Source organism: Pygocentrus nattereri, chromosome 23 (assembly GCF_015220715.1).
Source record: "Pygocentrus nattereri isolate fPygNat1 chromosome 23, fPygNat1.pri, whole genome shotgun sequence".
Taxonomy (NCBI): Eukaryota; Metazoa; Chordata; class Actinopteri; order Characiformes; family Serrasalmidae; genus Pygocentrus; species Pygocentrus nattereri.
Genome location: NC_051233.1, coordinates 1,320,001 through 1,341,926, shown reverse-complemented (window position 1 = coordinate 1,341,926; position 21,926 = coordinate 1,320,001). Strand labels below are relative to the sequence as shown.

At 42.2% G+C, this 21,926-nt stretch overlaps 1 protein-coding gene across 1 annotated transcript in view; it reads right to left on the bottom strand.

Annotated features, from left to right (window-relative positions):
* Positions 1 to 4,576: 4,576 nt before the first annotated feature.
* The window catches only part of LOC108414391, a 39,410-nt gene continuing 22,060 nt past the window's right edge, over positions 4,577 to 21,926 (bottom strand). The window contains exons 15-17 of the mRNA XM_037533678.1: positions 16,202 to 16,346; positions 16,042 to 16,107; positions 4,577 to 4,783 (exon numbers count right to left, since the gene is read on the bottom strand). Of these exons, the coding sequence (XP_037389575.1) occupies positions 4,577 to 4,783; positions 16,042 to 16,107; positions 16,202 to 16,346 (418 nt within the window). The remainder of the gene's footprint in view (positions 4,784 to 16,041; positions 16,108 to 16,201; positions 16,347 to 21,926) is intronic.

Below are 21,926 nucleotides of genomic sequence, written 5' to 3'. Positions count from 1 at the left end.
CAGCTCATTAGAGAAAGTGAGGCTTATATTAACGTTAATTCCCTGCTGTATTGAAGGTTCTGTGGGTTCTCACCATGTGTTGAGTTTGGGTTCCTCTCTAAAGGAGTCCGGTGCAGAGTGTGGTACATGTCCTCCGTCCTCACACACGTCTCATACCTCGGCATCCTGCTCCTCTACAGCCTCCTGCTGAGTTACGTAACACTGACAAACGTCATGACCGATTAGTCTCACAGTATCATGTTTATTTACCGTTCCGTTCATAGCGGAGCCATAACGCTTGATGTTATGACCACTTGTGTCAAATACCAATGATTGCTCTTCTCTTAATAGCCATTGCGTTAAATGTTAAGATTAAGATTAAGAGACCCTTATTAGTCCCACAACGAGGAAATTTCACCTCCACATTTAACCCATCAGTGCAGTGAAACACCACATACACACTAGTGAACACACACACTAGGGGGCAGTGAGCACACTTGCCCGGAGCGGTGGGCAGCCCAATCCGCAGCACCCGGGGAGCAGTTGGGGGTTAGGTGTCTTGCTCAAGGACACCTCAGTCATGGACTGTCGGCTCTGGGGATCGAACCAACGACCTTCCAGTTCCCTGACCTCCAGCCCACCACTGCCCCCGTCCTACACTGTAAAAACTGACAGTAATGGCATAATAACACTGTTATATTTTATGTTTATGACATGGTTATGTCACTTTATTGAAGGCTACATGACACCTACATAAGCTCATCATAACGACTGACATAACCCCACATAAATGTGTATAAATACACTTTCCAAAAGACCTCGTTCACTATGAAGGTCACAGTTGCCAAAGGTAACTAAAGTAGCCTTTATGCCGATTGGAAGAAGCATTTATAAACATTCATGAAGGGGCGTGTCAGGTGTTATGATGAGCTTATGTGTCGTGTAGCCTTATGAACAGAACCCTTCAGTTAAGTGCTGCCAAATAGGGCGATTTCTTTGAAGATTCAGTGAATGGGGATGAAACAATGTGAGCACCAAACTTCACCACTTATAACATCAAACATCACTCAGATGACAGCCCTGGTTTAGAGCCTGAGCACGGAGCTGATCACCCACAGCTCCAGCTCAGAGACCCAGCAGCTACACCGGGCCTGCCGTTGTGACGGTTCATCCAGAACCCAGCATTTAAAAAGCTGCCTGTTTGGTTATTTGAGTGAAGTAAATAAAGAATAAACAGACAGGGGCTTGACATAGTTATTCAGTTTAACCTGGACACCTTGTTCTCGTCTAGGCTGGATTGTTCCATGGAGAACATGGGCTCAGCGGGTTTACTGACTGGTTCTGAACATGTTGTCATGACGTACGCATCAGTCAGTAAACTACTTAACGACTTGCAACCAGGTTTAGTAACCAAGTTTAGAGTAAGAGGAAGACTTCACACACAAACTGAAGAATAAACCACAGCAGCAGAAGCAGAAATGAAGCGCTGCTGCGCGAAATCATCGCAGATAAGTCTAATACTGTCATTATCAGATCACTGTCAGAACATTAGACTCATTTCCAGATTTCTTTACCACTCTGAGGTAGCAAATCAGGTACTAGAGCTGCGGCATCTCCTGCTGGGACATCATTTCTTTCCTGGGCGTTGCTGATTAAGCTGGAATCAAATGTCACTGACACAGAAAAACGACTGATGGCTCTCAGCTCCTACAGGCTAGTGTAAAGTAATGGGGAGCTGATTGAGGCTCAGTCAGTCTGAGAACAGAGGATTGAGGTCCTACCTGTCACTGATGGAACCGCGTGTCGTGTGTCTTCTGCAGTTTTGGAGAGACAGTTGGACGTGGCGGGCGAGTGGGGTTGGCTTAACTTCAGACGTTCTTCCTTTTTTTAATCACTGTACATTACACACTCAGCACTCACATCCGGTCAGAAACACTGGCCTTCTTTCGTGTACGTATATTTGACCGGACGTGTGGTCATTTCTGTGAGTAAGACTGATTGTAATCTCACGTGTTTAATGTGTTTAAACTGGCAACGTTAAACCAACACTGTGAACTGACGGCAGTGGAAATCACCTCGGGCATAATCTGTTGACTGAAGCAGGAACATCTGAACTAAATCCCCAAATTAACCACGTCTTTTAATCATCAGCCTCACTCCTGAAGCAGCTGAGATGATTTGTGCTTATTTGTGCTGTTAAATACAAAATCCTGACAGTCCTGATTGAAAGTCTAAGTCTGTTTATTTCTGTAGTTTGTGTTTATTTCCTGAGGGACGTGAACAAAATGTATAGACCATCGATTATTAATGATTATTGGTGTGCAGTAGAAGTGATCACATTAACTGATCTTCATCTCAGCTCTTTTTATACACGTTATTGCCAAAAGTATTTGCTCGTCTGGCTTCACACACGTATGAACATGAGACACTTTATTAGGTACACATCTGGAAAAGCCCGTCTGGCACCAACAACCACGCCACGTTCAAAGACCCTTAAATCCCCTTTCTTCCCCGTTCTGATGCTCAGTCTGTACTTCAGCAGGTTGTCTGGACCACCTCTACACGCCTAAATGCAGTGAGGTGCAGCCGTGTGATTGGCTGATCAGCTGTTCGTGTTAACAAGCCACTGTACCTAATAAAGTGGCCAGTGAGTGTATAGTATATATATACTATGGTTTATATATATAATATGGTTTGACCAATCAGTGTTCAGTAAATTGAGCTCAAGATGTAATTGATGATATTAACGAGGCTGTGAAGGTGTCGAGGAAAAAGAGAAATTCTCGTTACTTTTTATTGTTTTTCTGTTTGTCTGAATTATGAATACGACTTTATTCTAATGTATATGGTGATAAACTCACTGCTGAGGTACTTCGTTTAAACATTTGCTCAGATGCCTAAAACTTTCGCTGTAATTCCAAGACTTTTTCCTAAACTGTGGAACTCAATTCCGCCGTTCACTAGACCGTCACGCTCGGTGCTGTAAATGATAAAACCTTGACAATAAAGATAAAAATAATCCATCTAATCAACATTGAAAACACAAACGAAGCACAGGAAGTCAAATGAAGGTGAAGTGAACATTTCTGACTAACTAAGGGGACAGAAGTGAGCTGTAAAATGTTCTGCAGGGCGTTCCCGGTGCCAGTGCTCACTGAATAAAGCGAGATTTTCTCTTTTCTTTCTTTAAGTACCGTCAACATCTAACATCCACGCAACGTCATAGCGTCAACACAGAGGAGCTGCATGGGGGCAGGTGTCCAATAAGGGCTTTATAAGCCAGTAAAATGCGGTGTTTATAAAGCGTTTGTGTGATAAATCTGAGTGCAGAGGGATGGACAGAGTCCAGGGCGTCATCATGGCACATGACTTCTGCTTTTGGGGTTGTAAGAGTGGAGGACGTTGCTTCATTCACTGACTGACTGATACGCTGTCCAGTGTATTTCTGGCTCATCTGAAAGGAACTGAGTCATAGCGACAGTGTGTTTTATCATCTGACGAGTCTTTCAGGATGCAGAGGAAGAAATCCTGCCTCCTACTGGAGACGCGTGCTCCGGTTGTTTCCGACGCCTGGTGGTCTGTACACCCTGCAAGCCTTTGACAGTGTAACACAGACGAAGCTGAATCAGCTGATTTCCCAGCTGCTTGCTTGTATTTTCTGCTCCACCTTAAATGGTTTAGCGTTCTGGGGCCTGAGGCGCTATAATGAGACCTGCTGCACCACTGAAGGAGGGGAACTTCCAACAACAAGCTGGTGGACAGGGACTGCGTAAGATCTGTGGCGTGGGCTGCGGCGCGTGGGGGTTGGATGTTTTGAACGCTCTAAAAGCTAAAAGTGAGACGTGAGTTCACTGCAGTGATATTTCGGGAAAATGGTTTTTGGAGGGCGGTCAGGTTTTGCACTACTGTGGCGCTGTGCTATATTTCAGTTCTATACTAGGTGGTAGGTGGGTGGTCTCTTGGTAGGTGGGTGAACATCTCAACACTTGTCCACCTAAAGTTTTATGTGACTGCTGTATTTTGAGATTGCGTTCAAAGGGTCCGGGGGGCAGTTTCTGTCTCTACTTAAGCTCTGATTTTGGTTTCCTTTTTTCCGAGTATAGAACCCCCACATATCCGCCCGGACACTGAAGGACGACTCACTGTCGAGCCCTCCTTCAGAACCCTCAAAACCCAATTTCATCGTCCTCCAGTGCACAGCTAAATTATAATCAATGACAGAAGAGACAAACACACTGACCGAAACGTGCCATGAATCTTGCAACAAAAAATTTAAAATTATTTAAAAACACTGCGCTGATCATCTGACCTGTGCTGATCTTCTGTCCTTGCAGAATAAACTGTGTTATTTAGCAATTTATGATGGTTTCCAGGGAGGATGAAGTTCTTTAATGCAAATACATGCTCCAGGTAGCCCAGGTCATCCAGTTTGTCCAGGATGTCCAGGGTTGCCAGGGGCACCAGGTGGCCCAGGTTGTCCAGGTAATCCAGCTTGTCCAGGTGGCCCACGAGGTCCCAGTCCCTGCAATCCAGATTTTCCATCACGTCCAGGTGGTCCAGGTGGCCCAGATGGTCCCTGCAATCCAGGTTTTCCATCTCATCCAGGTGGTCCAGGTGGCCCAATTGGTCCCTGCAATCCAGATATTCCATCTCGTCCAGGTGGTCCAGGTAGTCCAGGTGACCCTTGTAAATACCCAAGTCTGTTATGTTGTTCACACACCCAGCCTTGCTCTTCTCCTTGGATGAAAGGCGTCTCCAAGCGCACCGGATCACCAATCATCTTACACCTGGACAAACTGTCATCCTGGAGAGCAAATTACAGTCAGTTAATCAGACCAAGAGAACTCGACACCCAGTGCTGTCAATCAGAGACTGATTTCATCTCCTTTTCTCAGTGAGGTTCTTCTTGATCACCTACACGTCCTTTCAGACCCACAGCGCTGAGTGGTCTTCTCACAGTGGAAGGATGGACAGAAACACCTGTGGATGTTTTCAGATCTGAGGCAGCTTGATGTTCTCCTCTCTCTCAGAGATCAAAGCTTTCAGTCCTATTTATCTCTGAAAGTGGACCAATTAACCCTCTCTGGTCATCGATGTCATATGCAACATCAAAGGAAATTGTACATTAAAGAATAAACATCTTGGGAACATTTCATGCTACAGATCTTTTTTCAAAGCCATTTCAATGAGGTTTCGCATCCCTTCCATTCCATTCCGTCCATTCACCATATATAAACCAGAGCCAACTCGGACACAGGAGGGGATCCCACTCCGGCCTTCGGGAATCTCTCAGGGCTTTAATACTGTCTTATTCATTTGAAATAAAGTTGCTCATGTTTAAATCCAGAGAGTGTCTACAGAGCTTTCATCTCCACACCCACACAACTGAGAGTAAACAACACCTTTTACATTGTATATAAATTTCATGAGTTCACAAAATGAATTGACCCAAAATGATCCAGCAGCTCAGCCGATTCAAATGTGCAGCTCGGGCCTATATGACCTCTATGGCCATGAAACATTTAGCTCAGATTTAATGTTGCGTACTAAAAATTGCAAGAGTTCATTGCAGTGGGTCTGTATCAAATTCTTGTTTTGCCTAAATAAAATGCAGAGTTTACATTGAGCGGCAGAAGCTTCATCACGTAGAAGCTTTACGGCAGATGTGAATTGTAAGGATGTGGTTAACGTGTTTGTTACTGCATGTTTGGAAGCAGTTCTATCCGCCCAGGTTGTACTGAGTTATTAATAAACAACTGATTCAGCGGCTAAAAGACCTGACAGCCTCATTGTTTGAGAGGAAATGACTTAAGAGGACAATTTGTTCCACTTACCTGTTCACACGATGAGGTCTATTAATGTCTCACCTATTAAAACAAAACAGACTTCTAGAGTCATTTTGTATATTTATTGACTCTAAATACATTTATATATATATATATATAAACCGAGTCCGTTCTACAGTTTCTCATTAGACTGAATGAATAACCGACTCTAAATGTAGGTATTGTGATATAAACCGAGTCTGTCTACAGTTTCTCATTAGACTGAATGAATAACCGACTCTAAATGTAGGTATTGTGATATAAACCGAGTCTGTTCTACAGTTTCTCGTTAGGCTGAATGAATAACCGACTCTAAATGTAGGTATTGTGATATAAACCGAGTCCGTTCTACAGTTTCTCGTTAGGCTGAATGAATAACGACTCTAAATGTAGGTATTGTGATATAAACCGAGTCCGTTCTACAGTTTCTCATTAGGCTGAATGAATAACCGACTCTAAATGTAGGTATTGTGATATAAACCGAGTCCGTTCTACAGTTTCTCATTAGACTGAATGAATAACCGACTCTAAATGTAGGTATTGTGATATAAACCGAGTCTGTCTACAGTTTCTCATTAGACTGAATGAATAACCGGCTCTAAATGTAGGTATTGTGATATAAACCGAGTCCGTTCTACAGTTTCTCATTAGACTGAATGAATAACCGACTCTAAATGTAGGTGTTGTGATATAAACCGAGTCCGTTCTACAGTTTCTCATTAGACTGAATGAATAACCGACTCTAAATGTAGGTATTGTGATATAAACCGAGTCCGTTCTACAGTTTCTCATTAGACTGAATGAATAACCGACTCTAAATGTAGGTATTGTGATATAAACCGAGTCCGTTCTACAGTTTCTCATTAGACTGAATGAATAACCGACTCTAAATGTAGGTGTTGTGATATAAACCGAGTCTGTTCTACAGTTTCTCATTAGACTGAATGAATAACCGACTCTAAATGTAGGTGTTGTGATATAAACCGAGTCCGTTCTACAGTTTCTCATTAGACTGAATGAATAACCGACTCTAAATGTAGGTGTTGTGATATAAACCGAGTCCGTTCTACAGTTTCTCATTAGACTGAATGAATAACCGACTCTAAATGTAGGTATTGTGATATAAACCGAGTCTGTTCTACAGTTTCTCATTAGGCTGAATGAATAACCGACTCTAAATGTAGGTATTGTGATATAAACCGAGTCTGTTCTACAGTTTCTCATTAGGCTGAATGAATAACCGACTCTAAATGTAGGTATTGTGATATAAACCGAGTCCGTTCTACAGTTTCTCATTAGACTGAATGAATAACCGACTCTAAATGTAGGTATTGTGATATAAACCGAGTCCGTTCTACAGTTTCTCATTAGACTGAATGAATAACTGGCTCTAAATGTAGGTATTGTGATATAAACCGAGTCTGTTCTACAGTTTCTCATTAGACTGAATGAATAACTGGCTCTAAATGTAGGTATTGTGATATAAACCGAGTCCGTTCTACAGTTTCTCATTAGGCTGAATGAATAACCGACTCTAAATGTAGGTATTGTGATATAAACCGAGTCCGTTCTACAGTTTCTCATTAGGCTGAATGAATAACCGGCTCTAAATGTAGGTATTGTGATATAAACCGAGTCCGTTCTACAGTTTCTCATTAGGCTGAATGAATAACCGACTCTAAATGTAGGTATTGTGATATAAACCGAGTCCGTTCTACAGTTTCTCATTAGACTGAATGAATAACCGGCTCTAAATGTAGGTATTGTGATATAAACCGAGTCTGTTCTACAGTTTCTCATTAGCCTGAATGAATAACCGGCTCTAAATGTAGGTATTGTGATATAAACCGAGTCCGTTCTACAGTTTCTCATTAGGCTGAATGAATAACTGGCTCTAAATGTAGGTATTGTGATATAAACCGAGTCCGTTCTACAGTTTCTCATTAGGCTGAATGAATAACCGACTCTAAATGTAGGTATTGTGATATAAACCGAGTCTGTTCTACAGTTTCTCGTTAGACTGAATGAATAACCGGCTCTAAATGTAGGTATTGTGATATAAACCGAGTCCGTTCTACAGTTTCTCATTAGGCTGAATGAATAACCGACTCTAAATGTAGGTATTGTGATATAAACCGAGTTTGTACTTGGATAGGATGTTTTCAGACTCATCCAGACCGGTTTGGTGTGAAACGCTCTGTTCTAGATAAACTCACTGAGTCAGAACCTTTCACAGTGGTGGTGATGGGAACCAGACGTCCCTCTAAAAGCTCCTACAGAAATTTCCTACATGAACTGGTTCTGAATTCACTGCCTGATGACTGAGACGCTGTTTTATGAGAGTTTAGAGAACTTCAACTCCATTCATGGTGGAGGGAGACATGCAGGGCGCTGTGCGGCAAAATAGTCCCCAAAGAAAACTCATTATTCCAGATTTTCCACTGTTTTCCATCATCAACATTCCATATAAGCTCAGAAGACTCGTGTAGGTTCTCTGGTGGTTCTGGATGGTAAATAAAATGTCTATATCTGTGTTGTAGTCATGGCGACGCCTGGTTCCCATCACCACCACTGTAAAGACGTCTGCACCAGTTCACACCAAACCCTCTGAATCTCTCTGTTTACGTCTCACACACTGAGCTATGCAGAATTATGTAAGAGTCCAGACTGGGGCTGGTCCGCCTGCCAAGCCTTCCCTGCCCACAAGAGGGAGGCACAGAGCCACTCCACCATGATTAGGGATGAACAGTGGCACGTGTTCCTCACCTACATAAGGGAAGCTCACATTCACCTCTGTGCTGAGTTTTGGGTTCTCTTTTCAAAGTACTAGACAAGGCTAGCTGGTAGCTTGGTAAGACCCTCAGGTTTCTCCTGGTTCTCACTGTTCTCTGAGCTTCTTTTGCTTTGAGTTCTCCTGAGAGAATGTGCTGTCTTTTCTCTCAATCAGCTGTTTTCCACACTCGGGAGTGTTCTTCCGTTCTTTTTCCACCCCTTTTGCATTGTGTTGGGAAATTTGTTTGTTATTTTTTCTTTTTGCTTCAAGATCTCAAGCCCATCAGTCTTTCCCAGACAGCCTGTGATTCTTCTTGCCCCTGAGTTTACGCTGGACTTCTGTTCCAGAGATCGGTGATTCAAGTCCGGCTGTGGTCTGTACTCTTGTCCTTGTCTTTCTGCCATACTCCTCGGAACCTTTCCAGCTCAGCAAGAGTTTTCGTTTGTTTTGACTTGGTAGTTCAGGGAGTTCATTTGGAGTGCAGGGGCCACTCCTGAGGACCTTTTTTGACGCAGTGGTGGCATCAGCCATCTTCTATGGAGTTGTCTGCTGACTGCAGACAGGAAGACACTGGACAAACTGGTCAGGAGGGCCGGCTCGGTCCCGGGAACTCCTCTAGACCCAGTGCAGGCGGTGGGAGAAAGGAGGATGCTGAACAAGCTGGAGAACGTCTCCCACCCCATGCATGAGACTCTGGCAGCACTGGGCAGTTCCTTCAGTGACCGGCTCCTTCACCCCAAGCGTGTGAAGGAGCGCTATCGCAGGTCCTTCAGTGACCGGCTCCTCCACCCCAAGCGTGTGAAGGAGCGCTATCGCAGGTCCTTCAGTGACCGGCTGCTTCACCCCAAGCGTGTGAAGGAGCGCTATCACAGGTCCTTCAGTGACCAGCTCCTCCACCCCAAGCGTGTGAAGGAGCGCTATCGCAGGTCCTTCAGTGACCGGCTCCTCCACCCCAAGCGTGTGAAAGAGCGCTATCGCAGGTCCTTCAGTGACCGGCTCCTTCACCCCAAGCGTGTGAAGGAGCGCTATCACAGGTCCTTCAGTGACCGGCTCCTCCACCCCAAGCGTGTGAAAGAGCGCTATCACAGGTCCTTCCTTCCTGCTGCTGTGAGACTGTTCAACCAGCACTGCTCCCAGTAGACCACACACACACACACACATACACACAATATACACACATACAATATACACACACACAATACACACACACACACACACACACACAATATACACACACACAATACACACACACACACACACAATATACACACTCACAATATTAGAATATATTAGATATTATATATATATTAGATGTCACAATATTCAGAATGAAAACATTTTTCATTGTGCAATATGTTCATAAGGGCAATACAGATATTCTGCAACTCTTATTTTATTCTTATTCTTACTTTACTGTAAATAGTTGAGATTTAGCTTTAATTTTTATTATTTATAATGTTTATAATGTTTATACTGTTTCCCGTTTCTATTACTGAGTGTCTTACTCCTGTTACTCAGCTGCTGCTGTAATACTGTGAATTTCCCTGCTGGGACTAATAAAGGATCATCTTATCTTATCTTATCTTATCTTATCTTATCTTATCTTATCTTATCTTATCTTATCTTATCTTATCTTATCTTATCTTATCTTATCTTATCTTATCTTATCTTATCTTATCCTACACGGGTCCTTCGCACATAGGGTTCCTGCTCCAAATCCACCCCTGCATGAGGAGCCCTATTGCAGAATCGTCATTTAATTTTAAGGGATAAGTAGAGTTTGGAAAATAGTTCTTTTAATATTTAAATCTTATTTTTATAAACTAACGGCTACATTCTGTCCTGCAAAGTTGTATTTTTTTTTTTGTATTGTCCACCTCTGTCCATCTCTCTAACCGGATGAATGAAGAGCAGCACGTTAAAGATGATGCTAAGGGTCTTCAGCAGTCTGTTATTGACCTTTGTACTGATCATGATTGAACTCAGTAAGTCATGTAACAAACCCGATACCTCTTTTCCTAAACCTAATACTAACATTAATAATGCCAATCAATTTCTATTGTTTCTAATAACTAATGTATTTGTTGTCTGGGTCATTTTTCAAAGAGCTGGCATCGGATGAGAAAAAGGTGGCGTGGCTTCTCTATGATGATTCCTTCTGCTACATCTGGGAGTCAGACTTTTACAATATTTTACAGAAGGTGTTTGCAGAAGGTCAATATCCGCAGCTATAAGATCTTAGACAGACACTCTGTGATGTAAGCGGTTCTTTAAGGTCATTTAGAGCCTTAAAAACTAGTAGCAGAACTTTAAAACCTATCCTGAATGATTCAGGCAGCCAATGCAGCTCTTTTAAAACAGGAGTGATCTGATCTCTGTGTTGTTTTTATGGAAATGTACAGCTGGGTGTCGTCAGCATAGCTATGAAAATCTATACTAAGGACATAACCTAGAGGTAGCATGTACAAAGACAAAAGCAAAGGCCCTTAAACTGAACCTTGAGGTACTCCACAAGATTATCAACAATGCGCTGTTATTTTTCTGTTATCCATATGGATTCCATATGTTAACCATCATGCCCCACTAAACATACTATGCTTTACACACCAGAGGAAGGTGGGCTTGTGTTTTTGAGACTTGGTTACTCTCAAGGCGTCTTCTCTTACCCTGAGGGATTTGTTCTTTTTACTGTTAACACTCTATTGGGCTCAGATTTTCGGACAACACCTGCTACAGAAAGCTCTATATAAATAAGTCTGTAAAAGCAGCAAAAAACCAAGCAAAACTAAACCTCCTATGTGCACCTGATATAAAAACAGTGCAGATTAACATGCGTGTTGTGGGAGATAAATCAGCAGACAGGTTTCCGAATTGGGCAGATTTTAGGCGATTTGCTGTAAGTGTGGTTCTTCTAGACAGATCTGCCCTCATTTATCAGCCCATATCTTTCTTAGCCTGTTTTTTTGGGTTGCGTGAAAATGCTGCACATACTCCAACCACCCCAACCTGGACTGTCCCTCTGTGGTTTTTCAGATGCCTCACTCGTGATAAGGTTCTGCCTCGAAGTGGAAGTTTTTCAGACAAAATGCTGACAGTGAGATTAGACACCAGATGAAGACGCAGCCACATGCTGTTTCATCAAGATCTCTCATCTGTTTGAAGTCTGGTTGAGTGATCATTATTTGTTTACAGCTAACGTTCGCACACCGAGTGAATCTGAAATGACCCTGTAATCTCGGTTTAGTGCATCATTCTGCGGAATTGGCTACAGATAGATAGGTAGGTAGATACTTTATTGATCATGAAGGAAACAAGAGCTACTGTAAAGGCTGCCACCCAGAGCAGAGCCAGAAGTAAATATGTAATTAAATTGTAATATAATTGTAAATATTTCTATGTGATTTGTTTTTGGTAGCGTCTTAATTTCTTAATGTGCTTGTGTTTACGTCCTGGTCTTCCATGTGCATTTGTTTTGGTTTTTCTGTCCTGCCCCCTTGTTTCATGACTCCGCCCCTGATTGTTCCCACCTGTGTCTTGTGATCCCGTGTTAGCCCTCGTGTATTTAAGCCCTGTGTTTCCTTGGTCTGGGTTGGTCTTTGTTGTTTATTGTTCTGGTTGTACTGTTTGAAGTGTTTGATATCGTTTGATATTGTTTGATATCGTTTGGTGTTTGTTTCTTCCGGCCTCCGTTGTTTGTTGATTCTGTTTTCATTTTGTCGTGTCTGTCCCTCCTTCTCTCCGTCTTGGCTGTTTGACCCTGGACCGTTGTGACTATGACCCTGGATTTGCTCCTAATAAAAGTCCTAATAAAATATCTCAGCATATGCGTCCGCCTCCTCGCTCCTCGCCACATACTGGAAATCAGTGCAACAAGATTTTTTTCCACTCCGAACGTCTCTGACTGCAGTGGTGAGGTCAGAAATGTAAAAAAAAATTGGTGAATTCATTATAAGTAAAGTGTTTCATGAACACAGGCCATTAAATAAGGTCATTTAGGCCCTCGTGAGTCTTTAGACATGAGTCTGAAGATTAGGAAGCTACACTGTAGAAGCTAAGAGAGAATCAGCTGAGCTTTATTACACATTTATTACACAGGGGGAACCGGTCCTATAACACAAGCATGTGTTCACCTGAAAAAACTACACGATAACAAGACAAACAGGAGAACAGCTGAAGGACCGAGTGCAGATTCATCTTCCACAAACCAGCCAATCACAGCAGGATATGCTAATTATGAAACGCATCATCATCAGACTCTTATAACTGCCTGGGAACCGCCCGACAGCATAGCCGTCCACACCGGAGCAGGTAGGACCACTTTTCACTGTTTAATAACTGGCTGACTCACTTTCTCTAACCGGGGTGACCGGAAGGGTGACCATGCTTCACGCTGGATAACCCCCACCCCCCTCCCCCTCCCCCCGCTGGCTAACTTTATCAAAACTGAATTTTGAAACTTGGTCAATAACAAATAGTCAAATAGACAAATTTCAGAGTTTTCAACAGTCGAAATCCAGGCTCAGCGTAGATGAATGAGTTCCAGGACAGTTTTAACGTCAATATCTTCGTTTCTGTGAAGGTGTGAAAGGCAGTGACTCCGTGTGGGAGGACTATCTTCCACTCTGAGGGTGCAAAACTATATTTCGCCTCCACTCTGAAGATACTGATCTCAGGATTTTCACTTTTTAAATCACTTTCTATTGCAGCAGTAAGTTAAAGCTCACAGGACTTAAAGCGCAATAACACAAATGTATGTTTCTTTAAAATATCTGAGAATATTACATTTTCTAACAACATTAAAGATTCAAGATTCACATCTGCACAGACAGTTACTCTGTTTACTCTGCATCTCCTGCACTACACACTATATAAACACTAAGCACTGAGTAAATGATGCACAAAACACAGAAGAATAAGGAATTGTGTGTGTGTATATATATAATGTATATATTGTATTATTGTAAATACACTATATATTATATATCTCAGAAATTAAGTGTTTTTTATTATTAAAATACTTTTTATTAAAATGTATGACGTGCTGAAACAAAAGGCATGCTAGTTTAATTTAATCAGCTCAGCTTGAGTGCAAAGTCCTTGAACATTTAGTAACGGTGCTCTGTAACAGAGTTTAGTAATAAAATGCATTGTGTACTTTTTTGCTTTTGTTTTTTTTTTTTTATTCATATGCATTATTATATAAACATACAAACACATTCATACATGTGCCTCATTGCTGTCCACCGAAAAACAGGTGTCTCTCTGTTTTGCCTTTTATTTCCCTACAACATTTGAGCTCAACGGTTCTCTTTTACATCACGTGAAAATTTAATGATGAACAGAAACGGCGCAGAATTGCTTTAAAATAAAAGTGCTTTACATTGACCTACATTAAGAGTTAAGAACGTTTACCTCCGCTGTAAAGGTGCCTTGGTTGGGCAGTGACTGTATGTATTATACACATATTTATATATCACTGCTGTCAGAAGGAAACCTTGTTTTTCAGTTTTTGACATGATTTAAAAATACCTGTTGCCCTTTATATTGCATGAAAATTTCATGATGAATGGACCAGAAAAAACGACTCAGAATCACTTGGACAAACGTCTGTTTTCATTGACTTCCATTAAAAGGAAAGTAGGTTTTTTCCTTCTCCTGTAAAGTTACTATTTTGGAGATACAAGGTTTTGTTCCGACAGCAGCGACAGTATGCAGTCTAATAATATAGTGCGCTATCATTGAGAGTGAGACATTGAGAGTAAGACATTGAGAGCGAGACCTTGAAAGAGAGAGAGAGAGACCGTGAGAGATTGAGAGAGACCGTGAGAGATTGAGAGAGACTGTGTACGCAGACGTGCACTAGTGTAATTGTGCTGCAGCTGAAGAAACTGATAAGCACTGACAGATGAGCAGAAATCGGTTATTACACATCGGCCACTTCACGTCAAAGGAGCACTGCAACTGCACAAAGCTAGGAAAGAACAACGCTCTCAGAGTGAGTCTGTACTTTCAGTCTGAACTTCAACTCTTCTGAAAAAAAGTCGTGAAAAGCAGCTTTAAGCAGCCGGAGGTAAAATGTGGCTAAATATGATGAATGTTGCTTTTCTACCCGTTTTCCCAAAACCATAAACAAATTTAAAAGGCAGCTTTGTCTTCGGTGGTCTTCAAACTTTCACTCTTACTACAAAACTTTCACTCTTTTACTACAAAACTTTCACTCTTTTATTACAAAAGCTGAGATGAGTTTCAAAATGCCAGAGGAAATGTTTCCTTCGATGCATTGAATCATCAAAGGAAAGATATAAATGGTCCATAAACATGTCAGTGTGCTTTATTCTACCACGATTAAGTTCATGGGTTTTTTATGTTTGTCTTGTTGTTTTCCTCAAACTCAGTTGTGTTGTCTTCACTGTACAGACATTGTGTCTGTGTTGATTGGATTCGTGCTTTACAGTGAAGGTGCCGCAGTGCTGGCTGTGTTTATATGAATCCGGTGCTCCGGGTGGCTGCCGCTGTTCTGCATCACTGCAGATGCGATGCCTTTGGATGATGTGATGTGCTTGGAAATTGTATTTAGGTACTTTTTTGCGGCTCTGTTCAAAAATGCTTCTGCTGCCGGTCAAACACGCTTTCATTCCTGGACCCATTACACAAAGCCGAGTTAAGACCAGGCAGATGGCTTGATCTACCACTGAGGTCCACAGTTTCTGGACCTACAGACGTTAGGATGAGATCGTGCCACGCTTTTGGGGAACATATGTTTATAAAGAAAGTAGAACAAACAAAACATTTTGTATCAATACTTCCTCCACATGACACCACAACCAATTAACCATCAACAAGAATAACAGCCTTTATTACTAATCGTTAATGTGGATCTGAATATGAAGAATTATTCATAATAAATAAATAAATAAATAGCCTTATTCTCAAACTTGTTCTCAAGCATTGTTGGGAGTGAGCTTGACACATATCAGAAATATCAGTCCTGAATTATAACTAACATAACTAAGCAGAATAAAAACACAAACATCAGCTGTAATACTTTCTGAAAACTCCACTAAAATGCCGTACGTTGTTTTAAATGGATATACAGTGTTTAGTAAAACTACTTCAGTAAAAACCAATGAATCTTTTTAAAACTGCAAAATTTGGAGTGCATTACATTTAAAACGTGATATAAACAGAAATGTTATGACGGCTCAAGCTGTCTGAATGGGATAGCGACACCTAGTGGACGAAACTTCAATCACTAAATATCATTACAACTGTGCAACACGGAGCTCGCTTTCGGTCACTCAGAATCTTCTGTGAGAGATCTGAAGGTGAGGCTGAGCAGCAGGTTTAGTGATCGTGATGTTTCTAATCATGTCATTCATATAAATGTTAAAGAAGCCTTGTGAGAAGAAGCCGTAGAGCAGCAGGATGGAGATGTCTGAGTGTGTGAAGACGGAGAACGTGTACCAGATGCTCCACCAGCCTCCTCCAGTGAAGAACCCAAACCCAGCACACGGTGAGAACCCACAGAACCTTCAACACAGCAGAGAATCAGAAATAAAGTCATCATAAGGATTGATCTATACCTCAATAATGAGCTGCTGGACGTTTCCTCTGTTCATCTCACAGAGCCAGTGAGGAGCAGCAGGGCACCTACGCTGGGCAAGATGGAGATGTCTGAGTGTGTGAAGACGGAGGACGTGTACCAGACGCTCCACCAGCCTCCTCCAGTGAAGAACCCAAACCCAGCACACGGTGAGAACCCACAGAACCTTCAACCCAGCAGAGAATTAGCATTAAAATTAGTCTCACGGTCACTGATGAGCTGCTGAGTTCTGTCCTGTGAAACTGAGGAGATCTTCTGTCATTTTGTCCTCCGTCTCTCTAACAGGGTCACCGCAGAGCAGCAGGCTAATCACGATACTGCTGATCTTCAACTCTCTGCTGCTGATCATTATACTGGCACTGACTGGAACCTTCAGTAAGTTGTTTGTAAATATGTTGCAATGAAGGTTCTGTTCATGTTCATCATTTAAAAAGCTCTATAATGTTCATATGATCCACACAGTCGCTCTGACAGACTGTAATACACTACAGGAAGCGTAGGGGGCGATACGGCTTCTACTGTTTCATTTAAAAAGCTCTATAATGTTCATATGATCCACACAGTCGCTCTGACAGACTGTAATACACTACAGGAAGCGTAGGGGGCGATACGGCTTCTACTGTTTCATTTAAAAAGCTCTATAATGTTCATATGATCCACACAGTCGCTCTGACAGACTGTAATACACTACAGGAAGCGTAGGGGGCGATACGGCTTCTACTGTTTCATTTAAAAAGCTCTATAATGTTCATATGATCCACACAGTCGCTCTGACAGACTGTAATACACTATAGGAAGCGTAGGGGGCGATACGGCTTCTACGGTTTCATTTAAAAAGCTCTATAATGTTCATATGATCCACACAGTCGCTCTGACAGACTGTAATACACTACAGGAAGCGTAGGGGGCGATACGGCTTCTACTGTTTCATTTAAAAAGCTCTACAATGTTCATATGATCCACACAGTCGCTCTGACAGACTGTAATACACTACAGGAAGCGTAGGGGGCGATACGGCTTCTACTGTTTCATTTAAAAAGCTCTATAATGTTCATATGATCCACACAGTCGCTCTGACAGACTGTAATACACTACAGGAAGCGTAGGGGGCGATACGGCTTCTACTGTTTCATTTAAAAAGCTCTATAATGTTCATATGATCTACACAGTCGCTCTGACAGACTGTAATACACTACAGGAAGCGTAGGGGGCGATACGGCTTCTACTGTTTCATTTAAAAAGCTCTATAATGTTCATATGATCCACACAGTCGCTCTGACAGACTGTAATACACTACAGGAAGCGTAGGGGGCGATACGGCTTCTACTGTTTCATTTAAAAAGCTCTATAATGTTCATATAATCCACACAGTCGCTCTGACAGACTGTAATACACTACAGGAAGTGTAGGGGGCGATACGGCTTCTACTGTTTCATTTAAAAAGCTCTATAATGTTCATATGATCCACACAGTCGCTCTGACAGACTGTAATACACTACAGGAAGCGTAGGGGGCGATACGGCTTCTACTGTTTCATTTAAAAAGCTCTATAATGTTCATATGATCCACACAGTCGCTCTGACAGACTGTAATACACTACAGGAAGCGTAGGGGGCGATACGGCTTCTACTGTTTCATTTAAAAAGCTCTATAATGTTCATATGATCCACACAGTCGCTCTGACAGACTGTAATACACTACAGGAAGCGTAGGGGGCGATACGGCTTCTACTGTTTCATTTAAAAAGCTCTATAATGTTGATATGATCCACACAGTCGCTCTGACAGACTGTAATACACTACAGGAAGCGTAGGGGGCGATACGGCTTCTACTGTTTCATTTAAAAAGCTCTATAATGTTCATATGATCCACACAGTCGCTCTGACAGACTGTAATACACTACAGGAAGCGTAGGGGGCGATACGGCTTCTACTGTTTCATTTAAAAAGCTCTATAATGTTCATATGATCCACACAGTCGCTCTGACAGACTGTAATACACTACAGGAAGCGTAGGGGGCGATACGGCTTCTACTGTTTCATTTAAAAAGCTCTATAATGTTCATATGATCCACACAGTCGCTCTGACAGACTGTAATACACTACAGGAAGCGTAGGGGGCGATACGGCTTCTACTGTTTCATTTAAAAAGCTCTATAATGTTGATATGATCCACACAGTCGCTCTGACAGACTGTAATACACTACAGGAAGCGTAGGGGGCGATACGGCTTCTACTGTTTCATTTAAAAAGCTCTATAATGTTCATATGATCCACACAGTCGCTCTGACAGACTGTAATACACTACAGGAAGCGTAGGGGGCGATACGGCTTCTACTGTTTCATTTAAAAAGCTCTATAATGTTCAGCTCTGTAATTCATAGTGGATAGTGAAGTTCTCATGATAACTGAATAATAAGTCTGCAAGGTTTAATGATGTTGTCGGTTCTGATTGAGACGACTTGTTACATTATTTTTATTTCTCCTGTCGAAGAATCTCAGAGCAGGACGTTGACTGAGGTGTCGAACTCGTCTTCTTCTGTTCTTCTATCCTCTGCACCACAGAGCACAGGTGAGGTAAAACAGTCACTAATGATGATGATGAGGATGATGAGGATGATGATGATCCCCTCTTTTGTTTTATTGACCCTAGAGCTGCCATGAACTCCACATGTTGGTGTAATTCTGATGAGAATATCAGATCCACCCGAGAGTCGTCTGAACACGAGCTTCGCTGAAAGAGATCAGAATAGATTTTTCTCTTGTTTATTTCCGGGTTTTAATGAGAAATATCCCCATTTTTTATTGTGGTCTCAGATTTTTGTACCCCACCATATCACATGTATAACTACAACTGTAACTACAACCTGTCAGTTAAACTGAATAAACAAAGAACTTTTAAAATAACAGTAATAGCAATCCAGAGCAAATTATTTTTATACTTATTTTACACGCACATTGTATTATCCTACTGACTCCGCCCTCAAAATGAACAACAAGAGACAGAAGCATCTCACAGACTGCAATACTAATGGATTTAAATGTGTTATTTTAGGAAAATAATATTCACACTACACAAATACCTGATTCTACCGTCTAAATAAAACTAAGATTCTTTCCAGTGGTGGTCATTTTAACACTGTAAAATTTGGTCAGTAGGGGGAGCTGTGCACTCACCAACCCACCTCAAACTCAACCTGCGAGCACAGCCATTGGCTCACAAGCCACTGAATGCTGTCATTTTATTGGCTGCCTAACAAAACATCTCCTTAAATTGCGCTTGCTTCATGTAAATTATATGTAAATGAGGTGGTGGCAGGCTGGCGCTTGATTTCACGCACCGAAGCATCATTTGTCATACAAACGTGTCGTAAATCAGAGGCAGAGCAGTTCATGCGTCATGAAAAGCTTTTTAACACAACATTGATGAATAAGGGACAGTCTGAGAGCCTCATGGAAATACAAGGACTTATAATCAGAGACTTTATTACATTATAAATATATTGTAATATATTACATATTAATTATTACATTTTCAGTGAGTCTCTTCACCTTCATTCCAGCTTCCATTCTCCTCAGGAGCCTCACTTTCAGCTCCTCAGAGAACCTGCAGACACGCCTCCAAAGCTCAGTCTGAGAAGCTGGTTGATGATTTTCTGAAGTGATCAAACCCATTCAGTGGTGCTGAGGTCTGGACTCTGGGGTGGTCAGTCCATTGTCCAGCTTCTTTGTTTGATGTGTCCGTCTCCTTTTCTCAGCGAGGTTCTTCTTGATCAGCTACACGTCCTTTCAGACCCACAGCGCTGAGTGGTCTTCTCACCTCTCCCTCAGAGATCAAAGCTTTCAGTGCTGTTTATTGGATGGGGGCAGGTTTGGGGTTGTTCCAGGTGGTTGTTAGGAGACACATTTTCTCTGTAGACTTCCCTCACTTCTGTTCCTTGGTAGTGGTGGTTTAATCAGCGTTTTATCCAGATCCTGCACATCTCCTGAATTTTGTTCTCTTCACTCACCCCTCCTGTTGTGGCACAGTCTGAATGTCTGAAAGCTTATTAGATGTGCCTGTGCCCAATTATAGTTGTCAAACCTTTGGGTTGACTCTGAATCCTCCCCCTCCCCTCCCCCCCCCCCCCTCTCCCCCCCTCTCCCCCCACCCCCCCCCCCCTCTCTCTCTCTCTCTTTCTTTCTCTCATTCATTAAACAGTGACTAGCTGTAAGCCTGGATGGTCGTTGCATCTCTGCAGATGTTACTGGTTCTCCAATGACACTCGGGACTGGCACCAGGCGAGAGAATACTGCTTGACGCAGAATGCCTCACTACTCAAAGTGGAAAGTGAGGATGAGTGGGTGAGGAACACGTTCAAATATTTCACTCGAACAGGTTGAGGGAGATGTAGAGTGTAAGCAGGGCCATCATCACTGGCTATAAACTGACTGGAAACCAGTCAGTGGAGGGTGCAGCTCCATCCGCCTCCAAGGGGCGAAACCTCTTCTGCTTTAACCTTCATACTTTGGCCGACTAAAAGTGTCTTCATCTTTCTGTGAAACCCATCATCTGTTAAGTTTCATTTCTAGGACAGATACTCTGACATTCTCCAGTGGAATTTCCCAATACAGTCCAGAATCCATAGCCCCATTAAATGATGGCAAGTTGCTCTGGTCCAGTGGCAGCAAAACAGCCCCAAACGGTGATACTGCCACCACCATGTTTCGCAGTCAGGATGAGGTTCTTCAGCTGGAAATCAAGCATTGGTTCTTTTATCAGATGTAATGTTTCACAATTAAGATAAAAATAGGTGTGAGTGTGTGAGTGACTGTCTGTGTCTGTCTGTCTGTCTGCCCTGCGATGGACTGGCGACCTGTCCAGGGTGTATCCTACCTTCCCGAAGACTGCTGGGATAGGCTCCAGAACCCCCCCGCAACCCTGACGGAGAAGCGGCTTAGAAAATGGATGGATGGATGGATGGATGTATATTTTGCTTTATCCGTCTACAGAATATTCTTTCAGTGGTCTTCTGCCTCATCCAGGAAACTTTAAACATCAATGTTATTGATGGAGATTAGTGGCTTCGTCCTTGCCATCATTCCATGTTATTATAGTATTATTACTCAGTGTTCGCTGCAGTACCTGTTCTCTCTCTGAGACAGCAGATAAGGCCTTACCTACTTCCCTGAATCCCCTGCAGCTCAGACCCACATACTCTGCTCTCCTATTAGCTTCGTTTTTCAGCTTTAACTGCTTTAATGACGGTCATTATGCAGTAAAATCCTGAGCATCTTTTGGTTATAAACTATTTCAGCTCTGATTTTGTAACTTGCTCCTGCTGGCGTGGGTTCATGGCTGTTCAATCTCTTTGTTTTACATACACAAAAGTGACTGGCATTCTAATAGCTCCCCCTTATGGAGAAGCTCCAGACTGCAAAACATGCTGGAGTGAGTTTCAGGTCCACGTGCACTTGCTTAAGATATATAAAATAGTGGATAAAATAGCGAAAGCTGTGGATATGTTCTCAGACAATGTGTTGCACTATGGAAACGTTCAGCAGAACAAGTCAGTTATATCCACTGTTTTAACAGTAAAAGGGAAAAATGCCATGTACATAATTATTACATTTCACTCTGGATTCGCTAAAGGCCATCACGGAGAAGAGGACGGGTGGAGGAGAACATTTTGAGCCATCCATTCCACCAGTGAATCATCTCATTTTCATTTTTGTTCTGTCCAGTTTAGAGGTTGAAACTGGACACG